Here is a 12,962-nt window from a genome sequence, read left to right as displayed (position 1 = left end):
CTGCCAAGAGAATTCAATTCTAATAGCAACCTCCGAATGCCTCGTGCCTAAGCAATTCTCTAACCCAAACCGAAGTTCCAACACTCCTCACAGTCCCGAGGAATGCCTCCTATAGCTAGTTCCCCAGGGTTAGATAAAGCTGAGCCATCAGCATTCACCTTGATAAACTCCGCAGGAGGTTGCCAAGCAATATGCCGAACTTGCCTAATAGAAGTAAGCCGTCTAGTCTCATTGAAATGCAAATAATCTCTAGCACTAGCCATTATAATGTTAGAAGAATGATTGGACCAGCTATAATTTTCCTCAAACACATTTATTTTTCCATTCCACGCTTTTTTAATTAATGGGAGCTACAATCTTTCTTTGTTTCTCTTTTTGTTTGTCGTTTTGAAAATGGATTTTGATTTTATAGGAGCAACACTAAAAAATTAGAATTATTGCTTTTGATAAATTTGGAATTTTGAGGAAAGGTTTTAAGACGTGTAATGGTTTCATTTTTTTCAAGATTTTATTTGTTTCCACCGTATAATTTACTTAGTAGGTGTGTAAAAAGATTGCAGGCAATAAATCTTAGGATATAATGAAGTTTAGTGATTGACTGCATTCTACACTAATAAAATCAGTCCATCGAGTAATCTTTGACGTATCACAAGATCCCTAAATTTTTATAAAGATTTTCTACAGCAAAACTTCTATAAAAGAAATATAGAGTTTGAAGAAAGAGAGAGAGTTTTAAGAATTATTTTTGTATATTTTTCAAAAAACTTGAGGAACTTTTATAAATAGATAAGTATTCTTTCATACAAACATGACTATATATTTTGAATAGACAAAAATTGTCTGTTTTTGAACAGTTGAAACTGTTTATTTTGAATAGACTTATCTCTTTATTTTAAACAGATTTAATTATCTGTCTTTATTTTTTCTTTTTCAATGTTGGATTATTTCTTGTATTTTATTTTGAAAATCTCTAATCCCCCACTATTTTCAAAATAATCTAGATTTATGATCACTTGGAAATCAATTGCATAAATGAATGTACGTTCTGATTTGAACCTTCACTTAGTGAAAACAAGTTAAAGTTAATCGAAATCTTATAGTAGACTATGCTTTGAACTAGCTATTTCATTTGAATAACCGAACTTGTCTTACACAATGATTTCAACACCCAATGAATGCTTAGTATCCAATGACACATTTATGGCCATGTGTTTGCATCCTTTTTTCATGGGTGCTATTAAAGTTAAGCTCTTAAGCTCCTAGAAGTGGCCCCACTTCACACTCATATAGGTAGCTCCCATCAAGAGTGTTCCTGTAACTATTACACTTTAACATATTTATGTTATGGGTTTATTAAGAGAATATTACTTATCTTTCTTTTACCATTATAGGTACCTAGCACTTTACCTGGGATGGCATTAAACATTACTATAGTTTTAGCAGTTTCATATAGATGATGTACTTTGTCTCATTGAATTCAAGACTTAACATTATACTAAAGTTGGGTCAAGTTTTCATCAGGGGTGACTTTACTTCATGAGCTTAAGCCCTATCTTTATTGATGTCTTTTTTACTAACTGTCTGGTAAGACTTTTGGTTAAAAGATCCGTCAAGTTTTCACTTGACCTCATATAATTTATAGTGATCATTCCATCTAAAATTAATTATCGAACATAGCTATGTATTAATCCAATGTGTTTAAGCTTTCCATTATATATTTGGTTATATGCTCATGCTAGAGTTGTGTCACTATCACATTGGATAGAAATTGGATAAATTGGTTTAGGCCATAGAGGTACTTCATATAATAAATTTCTTAGTTATTTAGCTTTTTTAGCTGTTATGGCTAATGCCATAAACTCAACTGCCATGGTGGAATCTGTTATATATGTTTATTTCTTGAAACCCTAAGAAATGACGCCCACCAAATACAAAGATCCACCCACTTGTAAAAGCATGATCTTTCATATTAATAATCCAAATAGCATTAGAGTATCTTTCTATAATTGAAAAACATCCATTATAACACAATTCATAATTGATTGTTTTCTTTAAATATCGAAATACTCTTTTAACTACTGATCAATGCAAGTTACTTGGATTACTTGTGTACTTACTTAACTTTCCAATAGCAAATGTTATGTTTGGCCTTGTAGAAGTCATTGCATACATTAGACAAACAATTACTCTTGCATGTTGCAATTGATTGATTGTTCTACCAGTATTAAATACTAATTTCAATTGAGAATCCATAGGTGTAGATACTAGAATACAATTAAAAGGATCAAACTTGTTAAGTACTTTTTCAATATAATGTGCTTGTGACAAAATTATGCCACTGTCATTTCGGATTATTCTAATTCCAAGTATAACATCCGCTACACCTATATCTTTCATTAAAAAATTATTTGATAAAAATTTCTTTATTTCCTTAACTTGTTCTAAATTAGTGTCAAATATTAATATATCATCCACATATAAGCAAATTAAGACTCCTTAGCCATTTTCAAATTTGCTATATATGCATTTATTTGACTCATTAATTCTACAACCATTAGTAAGAATGATTTCATCAAACTTTTGGTGCCATTATTTTGATGCTTGCTTAAGTCCATACAAGGATTTTACAAGTTTACAAACCTTATGCTCTTGACTTGGGGTGATAAATCCTTTTAGTTGTTTCTAATATACTTCACTTCTAATTCACCATTTAAAAATGCAATCTTTACATCCATTTAATATATAATCAAATTATAAATCGAGGCAAGCGAAATTAGAAGCCTAATTGTAGCAATTCTAACTACTGGAGCATAAGTATCAACATAGTCTATCATTTGCTTTTGTGTAAAGCCCTTAGCTACCAACCTTGCTTTAAATTTATCTGTGGTTCCATCCACGTTCATTTTCTTTTTGAAAATTCATTTACAGCCTATTGGATTAGAACTTGGTGGAAGGTCAACCAAAATCCAATTGTTATTTCCCATTATTGAGTCCATTTTATCATTTATTGCTTTTCTCCAAAATGAAGAATCTTGAGACTTCATTGTCTTTTCATATGTAATAAGATCAGACTCAACATTAAAATAATAAGAAATTTTATTATTTATGCTTTCACTAGTCCCTTCCACAAGAAACATAAAGAAATCTGGTCCAAAATCTTTTGCCTTTCAAACATTTTTGCTTGTCCTTATTTCTTGACAAGATTAATCACTAATTTTAGTTTGTTCCAATGGATTTGGAATTTCATTTCCACTTGTAGGATGAATTGCTTCTAGTTGTCTTGAAATAGATTTAAATATATTTTCATCAAAAATTGCATCTCTTGATTCAATAACAGTGTTAATTGAAATTGAATTATTTGGTTTAATAACTATGAACCTATATGCCTTACTATTTTGTGCATATTCTATAAATATGTATTCTATTCCTCTTTTATCCAACTTTTTCCTTTTGTTTTGAAATTTTAATTACAGCTTTATATCCCCAAACCTTTAAATAATTAAGATTTGTTTTTTTTTTCTCCATTGCTCATATGAGGTTATTTTTATTTCTTTGTTAGGAATTCTATTTAGTATATGACAAGTTGTTAATAAAGCTTCACTCCAAAATCCTTGTCCAAGACGAGAATATAATAACATTGCATTTATCATTTCTGTTAAGACCTTATTTTTCCTTTTAGCTACATCATTTTATTATGGTGTATAAAGAACAATAACTTGGCGGATAATTCAAAGTAACTTGGATTATAATGTTCTCTACCTTTATCCAACCTTAAGCACTTGATAAAAGATTCACACTGAAGTTTAACTTTAAATTTATATATTTTAAACTTATGAAGTACTTCATTTTTGGAATATAATAGATAAACATAACAATATCTAGTAAAATATTTTATAAATGTGACAAAATATTTTTTTTCAGATAATGTAGGGGTGCTATGCATATCTCAAACATCACTGTAAATTAATTCAAGTAACTTTGTATTTCTTTGGCCTTAGGAAAAAGATTTATGGTAATCTTAGTCAACATGCATATATTACATTTATTAATATCTTGGCTAAATTCAGGAATTAACAGAAGCTTAGTCATATTATGCAATTTTCTATAATTTAAATGACCTAATCTATAATGCCATAAATATAAAGATTCAACCATGTAAGCAGAAACATCATTCTTATTTTTATTAATAATATTGAGTTTGAATATTCCCTCATACATATACCCTTTTCCAATAAAAATTTCTCCCTTAGACAAAGTAAATTTATCTAACTCAAATACAAGTTTAAAATCAAACTTGTTCAATAGACTTCTGGAAACTAAGTTCTTCCTAACTTCTAATACATAATAAACATCATTCAAAGTTAAAATTTTTTTTAGAAGTGAATTCAAGGTTAACAGTCCCTTTGCCTTTGATTATTGCTATAAAAGAATTTCATATGTAGAGGACATTGCCATATTCACTTGTTTTGAATGTTGTGAACATGCTTTTGTCCTTGTATATATGTTTTGTTGCCCTAGAATCAACCACTAAGATTCATCATTTTCAAGCATGTTGATCTTGGAAATCATGGCAACAAAATTTTCAAAAGTATCCCCTTTTAAGAAATTATTTTTTTTATAGCAATCGATATTCTTTTTTGAAATGTCCTAACTTATCACAATGGTAACATAAGCCTTTTTTATTCTTCTTGAATTTAGGCCCATTAGTAATCTACTTAAACTTGAATTTTTTTTGTCAAGCTTTGTAGTCTGTCCTTCCTCCAAAACATGAACTTTGGCATCACTAGAATTGCAATTCTATTCTTACTTTCTGTATTCCTTTTTAATTTGAAGATGATTAGCCAAAGCCTCAAGAGTGATTTTCTCTTTTTTATGTTTCAAACTTTTTTTAAAGTCCTTCTGTGATGGAGGAAGTTTGTCTATTATAAAGGACATAATAATTGTTTCATCCATACTCACATTATATTGTTTAAACTGATTAAGCATTCTTTTAATTTCATGCAGTTGTTTAAACACAGAATATTCATTAAACATATGATAATTATTGAAATGACTAATGAGAAATTTTTTACTTGTTGCATCCTCAGTCATATATCTGGTCTCCAATTTATCCCATAACTCCTTTGCAGTAGCTTTGTTTTGGTATGTATCAAACAAGTTGTTAGGTAGACCGTTCAGATTATGGCCTTTACACATGTAGTCTGCATTATCCCATTTTTACCTCTCTCTTGTTGTAACAATAGATTCTTCTATTTCATTTTCTTTTGGCCTAGAAGTAGTCAAAACATATACAACATACAAGGTTTAAGGCAGGAAATGCATATTTTTCTACCATTTTTGAAGATTGCCACCATAAAAACGATTCAATTTAACAAAACTAGAAGCCAATTCCCTGAGTATTGCTTCAATAGCCATTGTTGAACCGAATAAAACCTTAAGATTGTTAGAGTAACATTGAAAAATTGGAATTATTACTTTTGGTAAATCTGAAATTTTAAGGAAAGACTTCAAAGTTTGTAACAATGCCACTTTCCTTAAGGTTTTATTTGCTCTCACCATATTATTTACTTAGTAGGTATGCAAAAGGGTTGCATGCAATAAACTTTTAGGATACAATGAAGCCCAGTGTCTGACTACATTTTGCATTGATGAAATTAGTCCATTGAGCAATCACTAGCGTATCATAAAATCATTGAACTTTTATAAAGGTTCTTTGTAGCAAAACTTATATAAGAGAAGTTTGGAGTTTGAAGAAAGAGGGAGAGTTCCAAGAATTGTTTCTGTGTTTTTTTCAAAAAACCAAATAAGTCTTTTAAAACAGATAAATGTAATTTTCTACAAATATGAATGTTTATTTTGAATAGACAAAAACTGTCTGTTTTTGAACAATTGAAATTCTTCATTTTGAATAAACTATCTCTTTGTTTTGAACATATTTATCTATTTGTCTTTATTTTTTCTTTTTCAATGTGGGATTATTTTTCATATTTTATTTTGAAAATCTCTAACAGATTTTTTGATTCTTTGTTTATGCTTTCTTTCTTTCTTTCTTTTATTTTTTTTTCCAAAGTGCATTTTGGCATAAAGGGAATTTGGTTTCATGTTGCAATAGCAGCAGCAGGCTTTTCTTCTTTCTTCAGCATAATTGTATATTCCAATCCTACTTCTATATACTATTACGTGCAACTATATATGTATTACAGTTATAATACAAGAACATTTTTTCAAGATATGTCCGTAATTTAGTTTTCAGGGTAGAGATAAAAAGGGTGTGAGGATTGCCTTGCCCTTGAAATTGAGCAATGGATCGATAATTCAAAGATCATTAAAAGGTTCTTTGTTTGGAACCTCTCCATCTTGGCTCCTTATTTGACGAAGTTGGAATGAAACTGAACGCGGAGAGATTGCATGCACGGGCCTGTCTGTCATTCGGATCAGATTGTAAGACCATGCCCCCGTCAAGGTTCCTATCACTGGTCCAACCATATACACCCAAATTCCCTTGTACTGAGCACTAGCAAGTGCTGGTCCTATGGTCCTTGCTGGGTTCATTGATCCACCTGATATTGGTCTGAAATATATATATATATATATATATATATATATATACATGCTTAGGCGACTTGTAATTGGCATTACATTTTTTTTTTGTATGTGTGCTTGTGTACATATATTGTGGCCTAGATGCTGGTTTTTCTTGAAGAATCAATATCAAGAGAATCTTCAAGAAACAATTTGGACAAATGAATCTGTCCATTAATGTAAGGTTAATTGGGCATATAATGTCAACAACGAAAAAGGAATTGGAAGAGTTGACTCATAAATGAAGATATCTAAAGTTGCTTACCCAGCCAAGATTGAAGTTATGCAAACAGCAGAACCAACAGCTATGCCTGCTAGCTCTCCTACCTGTCAATATGGAAACATATAAAAACTGGAAAGATCTAATTATACCTCCAAAAGGACAAAATTTTGAGAGGAAAATGCCATGCACCATTCTACCATATAAGCACAATATAAGTGTGTTGTGACATAAAATATGTGTATCAATGATTGATTAATTCAATCGATTAATTCATTTTTTGATGATAAAAAGTTATGAGTTAAAATATCAATAATCCTTTAAGGTGATTCTTACAGCTTTAGTATCAGTTGCCACAGCTGAAGCGATAAACATCATTGAAAATGTGACAACTATTTCCATGACTAGAGCTTGAAAATCTGACCCCGAAGGTGATGTGGTGCCAATATGTTTTATTGGATGCAATAATACACGAAGTGTGAATGATGCAGAGATTGCTCCTATTAGTTGACCTGCAGCATAGAATGGGACCTGCAAGAAATTAAAACTGCACAAGGTCTGATTTATTTGTTCTTAAAAATTATTGCAATTTGAATATAATTAACCATAAATGTTACTGTCTTCACAATTGTTTAACTCATACAATCTTTTGACCTTCATGCAAGTTGCATTTTCTAATACCGTTTAATAAAGAAAAATAAAGTTTGAAAGTGATGAAAGAACATGCATTCATAATATATTATTATTCGTCCAATTTCTTTCATTTTATTCTATTTTTCATTGTTTTAGTGCATTTTTTTTTGAGAAACGGAGTATTCACCATTACAATTTGCATTATTTTTTTTAATTTAACATATACGTATGCTACTCAAAAGATAAGTATGGACCACCAACCAGAGTCTTTTAATATTTCTGAAATGAGCATATAAAAATAAATTCGAATAATTCTATATATATTTCAATATGGATATATATATATATATATTCAATCATGTGGTTAGTTGAGTATTTAATTTTAGTGCATTAAAAATAAATGTTGAATATAGTTTATTTGGCCATGAATTATTCCATTATTCATGCATATGTACTAATTGTGGTTAAGTGAAGCTTTTATTTGAGTTCAAAACTATGAAAGTGTTAGTTAAGCATTGTTGCTGCAGTTAAAAAAGTTTTGAATTAAAAAAGTGTATTTAAAAATATGATTAAAAAAGTGAGATTAAAAATTTTAAATGTTTGATATGATGGTAAAAAAAATGCTATTAGTAATTGAAATATTTAAAGTATATAATAATAAAATATTAGAAATTTAAAGATTATAAAATAATATTTTTATCTCAATTGTATTTTTTTATTATAAAAATATTTTTTGAAGAATTTTTTGATTTGAGTTAGAAAACTAGACATTTAAAATGAAAAACTATATATTTTTTTTGTTTAACACTGTGTTTAAATTAAAATAAAATTTTGAACGCAAAAATTAATTTCAATGTCAAAGCTAAAATGGTTTCAATGGTCCAAACTGAAATCTGGGCTCGACCCCACTTCTCAATTTGATATGTCAACTTGACATAGAGGTGAAACCTAATAACATATTATTGATTTGTCTATCATTTTTAAAAATTTTCGTCTATAAATTTTATTAGTAATGTTATTATCAATGGAAAACATGACATTATTGATAAAAAATTCCATTGATAAAAGTCAATTTTCTAGTAATGAACCTTTGCCAAAAGAATAAGAAATCATCAACAAAGTAAATAACTGAAAAAAAATTGAAGATCAAGATCATTGGATCAGACTCTACTATTTTTTTTTGCTTAATATTATTTATTTTCATAGTTTCCTAAGGAAAAACAAGGTGATTTCAGGAACTAAAAAGAAAAACATGTACCTGTTTCCATGGAAAATGTCTGGCCGCTGCAAAGGCTAGAGTAACAGCTGGGTTCATGTGTGCACCAGAGACATGGCCAACTGCATAGATCATTCCCGTTACAATAAGCCCACCAGCAATTGAAGCTCCAAGCCTTGAGATTTTGTTTTCATCAATGGAACTAATGGCAGCTGATCCACATGTCACAAACACTAGCAAGTAGGTTGCTATGATCTCTGCAAACACCTGTTACATATGTACATATAAAATTTTATCAGACAATAAAAGTTGTTTATACAAAAGGAAAAGCTATAGTTTTATGTAAGATGTTGTTTTGACAGGGTTGGAAGTTGAGATACATGAAAGACTGTTTTTACCTTTCTTGGAAAATCAGGAGGGTAATGCTGTTGAAATGATTTGCAAACAAAACTAATGCCAGGCTTTTGGCGTGTTGGATTTTGATCGAATGGGGCGAGCTTATTTTGATGATGTATTGTAGCCATTGTTCAAGGACTGAGAAATTGACGGATGGAAGGGAGAGAGTGAGGTTAATTCAAGAGAAATACGAATTCAATCTCAATGCTCAGATTGCATTCTTTTATAATTTTTGTGGCCAATGATATCAAACCTCCTTGTTGGGTTAAAAGCATTATATAACTTTAGAACTTAATTCAATTAATTCATAGAGTTATCTTTAAAAATTGACATATAATGAGTTTGAAATTTAAATTTTAATACTTTCAATTACTTCCATTATTTTTAGATTGCAACTTTTTTTGTAGAGAGAAAAGTCTAATAATAATAATAATAATAATAATAATAATAATAATAATAATAATAATTTATTAATTTAATAATTTATAATTTTTTATAATTGTATTTTTGGTTATGATTTCTATTTTATTATTTTCTTTTCAGTTATCATTCAAATTTTATTTATTTCATTCAAGTTACAGATTACAAAAGTTTACTTGACCCCCCTCTAATTTTTTTTTTTTAATTTTCATTTTGGCAAGTTATACTTCTATGTTAGTTTATTGAATTTGAATGTGTTTGAAAATTTAAAAATTCATGGGAGGGGTCATTTTTGGATCCAGAATGGATAGATTCAAGAAATAAAAGAATTAAGGATATCCACTAGAAAAACTAATGCAAACCGTAAAGATGTATAAAAAAATACAATATTAATTTGTTACTCAACCAACCATGCGAAGAAGCAAATACAATAGGTACACGAATAAGTAAGATTGATGAAGTAGCAATTAATGCAAAAACGGCCAATTGGAAAGCAATATTCATGTCTGTAATCCTCCAAGCTACCAACAAAAAAACTATACCATTTGATCCTTCTATCATATTGACAAAAAAAAAAAAAAAGTTGGGTAGAGTAGAGGGATTTTACAATAAATCAATTGATTCTATATGACTTATTTCCAACCCTTTACTATTTTTATTTAGACATGGGGTTGAGGGTTTTTTTTTTTTTTTAATTTTTTTATTTCATGTTCTTAAATAGACATGCAAGGTCATACATTTCATATATCTATATATACAGATAAATAGATCGATCTATAGTTTCACACACAATATCTTTCTATACATAGTGATGGTATCAACTCATATGTTCATGTTCGATTAGGTGCAATAAAAATAAAATAGAAATTAGTTTTTGGAGAGAAGGTTGAGTGGTTGATAGCTTCGGTCTTGAAAATCAGTATAGTTCGAAACAAAGAACTGTCGAAGGTTCGAATCCCTCTCTCTCCTTTTGCTCGATAAATAGATTTATTTCTTTATTACTTTTTTCTGGCTTCCTAATTAAGAATCTTAATATTAAAAAAAGGTAATGGCTTGGCTAAGTGGAATAGTCAAGTCAAAAAAAAATATTTTAGATATTGTTGTAATAGTTTTGAAGGGTTGCTAGATGAATTTGAAAACAAAATGAGGCATCAATACTAATTTTTTTTTTTTTGATTAGGTGTGATTAACCACCTATTAAAATTATCCTTTTAATAAAATTTTAAAATAAATTAAAATTTATCGAAAAGATAATTTTTTTAGGTATACGAAAATGGTTCGGGTTCAAGAGTCGATTATATGTGGGGAAGGATTAGCACCCCTACAATGCCTATTTAAAATAGTGTCATAACGTCTAGATCCGGGGATCTATCGCTAGACATTGGACTTTAGGGGAGTCGCCACCAATCTTTTTTATCTAGGTGCGATTGGCCACCTAAGGAATCTGTCCTTTTAGGGAACACCTAAGTTTAAGGGTCCCTAGAAGAATAGGTTCAGGTCTGCTAACCAGAACAAGGTTCGGGAGTTCGGTTACGTGTGAGGAAGGTTATAGCACCCTCACAACGCCCATCAAAAGATGGTACCAGCTTAAATTTGTGTTATCCAAAAACTTTAAAATTTTACCAAGTAGTTAATTATTGAAAATTATTCTCAATTGACTCTAATACTTTTAGCAGAAAATTGAGAAAATTCCCTCACCTCAAGAGTATGCAAGAAAAACTACTGTTTCACTTGCAGAGGCTCCGTCGTCGGATTATTTAAAAGAAAAAAACAAAATCAAAATTAAGATAGAAAGGAAGGAAAGAATGATTTTTTTTGTAGGGAAAATTGATACTTTCAACTTTTCCCCAAAAATATTTTTTTGAAAATTTCGATTTTCAAGGAAAATTGATACTTTCAACTTTTCCTCAAAAACCCTTTTTTTGAAAATTTATTTATAAGGAAAATTGATACTTTCAACTTTTCCCCAAAAATATTTTTTTTGAAATTTTGATTTTCAAGGAAAATTGATACTTTCAACTTTTCCCTAAAAATATTTTTTTTTCAAATTTATTCTTAAGGAAAATTGATACTTTCAACTTTTCCCTAAAAATATTTTTTTTTGAAATTTATTTCTAAGGAAAATTGATACTTTCAACTTTTCCCCAAAAATATTTTTATTTTGGAAATTTATTTTTCTTTTAAGGAAAATTGATACTTTCAACTTTTCCCCAAAAATATATTTTTTTAGAATTTTTTTATTTTTATTTAAAGAAAATAAAATAATAAAAAATAAATAAAAAGAATATTACATAAACCTAATCTAATAAATAAAAAATAAAAAATAAAATAAACAAATAAACAAAGAAATAATAAAAAAAAATTCAAAAAAAAAAAAAAAACATGGAGCGGCTCGGATCGCGGCTCGGCTCGGCTCGGCTCAAGGAAGAGAAAACGGCTCGGGGGAGCGGCTTGGCGGCTTGGCTTGGCTCGGCTCGGCTCGGAGGGGGCTGGCACGCGCGGGTCAGAAAGCGGGTCGACGCCCGGGTCGGGTCGGGTTCGGCAAAACGCGCGGATCCTCTAGGTTACTTAAAGCCAAAACGACGTCGTTTTGGGAGGGTATAAAAGGCACCTTCCTCCATTTTTCGGCAGAACGCTCCTCCCCCTCTCTCTCTCTTCTTCCTTTTTCTCTCCCTTCTCTCTAGAAACTGAAGAACACCGGTGCCGGATTCTGGAAATTTTCGTCGAAATCTGGAAATTTCGTCAGAAGTTGGCCGGAATATCGCCGGTTTCTGGGATTCTTCGCCGGAAACTGAACTGGTCGCCGGAAACTTCAATGTTCGTCGGAATTGTTGCCGGAAAATTCAAATTTCGCCGGAATTTTCGCCGGATTCTGGAAATTTCCCAGAAATTTCCAGAAAAAAATTTTCGCCAAAAATTTCTAAAAATTTTTTCTCACTCCCAGAACACTCCTAAACTTTTCTTAGCTTCCTATACGCCTCCTTTTCTCTCAAATCAGTAGCTTTGCTTACTGTTTTCTCTGTGTTTTTCTCTGTTCCAGGGGGATCCCTTTTATAGGGGTTGATCAGGAGTTCCTGATCAATCCCAATTCCTCCTTGGACGGGAATTCAGTCTTTGAATCCAACTGGACTCTTATGATTGAATTCCCCTCCAGAGTGGGATTCTTCAACTTTGAATCTTAGCCATCCAGAATTAAAATCAAAATAAATAATAAAAAAAATACTAGATAATAAAAAGATATGATAGTATAAAAATAAAAAAATAATATCAGATAATTCGAAAAAAAATCAGATAAAATTAACAGATAATAAAAAAAAAATAACATAAGATAAACCCAAAAATATATTACAAAAAAAACAAAAAAAAAAAAAAGAAAAGAAAAAAAAAGATAATAATAATAATAAATATATAACTATATACATACAATACATATAAATCTAATCTAAATAAAAATAAATACACAAAGATATACATAATAATAATAATAATGAAATA

At 29.9% G+C, this 12,962-nt stretch overlaps 1 protein-coding gene across 1 annotated transcript; it reads right to left on the bottom strand.

Annotated features, from left to right (window-relative positions):
* Nucleotides 1-6,315: 6,315 nt before the first annotated feature.
* On the bottom strand, nucleotides 6,316-9,247 carry LOC111292831 (aquaporin NIP2-1-like). The gene is made up of 5 exons (XM_022885430.2): nucleotides 9,050-9,247; nucleotides 8,694-8,918; nucleotides 7,139-7,333; nucleotides 6,848-6,909; nucleotides 6,316-6,571 (listed from the first exon to the last, which is right to left on the bottom strand). Exons 1-5 carry the CDS (start codon nucleotides 9,173-9,175, stop codon nucleotides 6,316-6,318), a joined length of 864 nt encoding a protein of 287 aa, XP_022741165.1. The 5' UTR covers nucleotides 9,176-9,247.
* Between the last annotated feature and the right edge of the window lie 3,715 nt (nucleotides 9,248-12,962).

The sequence above is a fragment of the Durio zibethinus genome, chromosome 10, assembly GCF_047325235.1.
Source record: "Durio zibethinus cultivar Kanyao isolate XHJ-2024 chromosome 10, ASM4732523v1, whole genome shotgun sequence".
Lineage (NCBI taxonomy): Eukaryota > Viridiplantae > Streptophyta > Magnoliopsida > Malvales > Malvaceae > Durio > Durio zibethinus.
The sequence above is the reverse complement of the archived record's forward strand: the minus strand, read 5'-3'. Positions and strand labels throughout refer to the sequence as shown.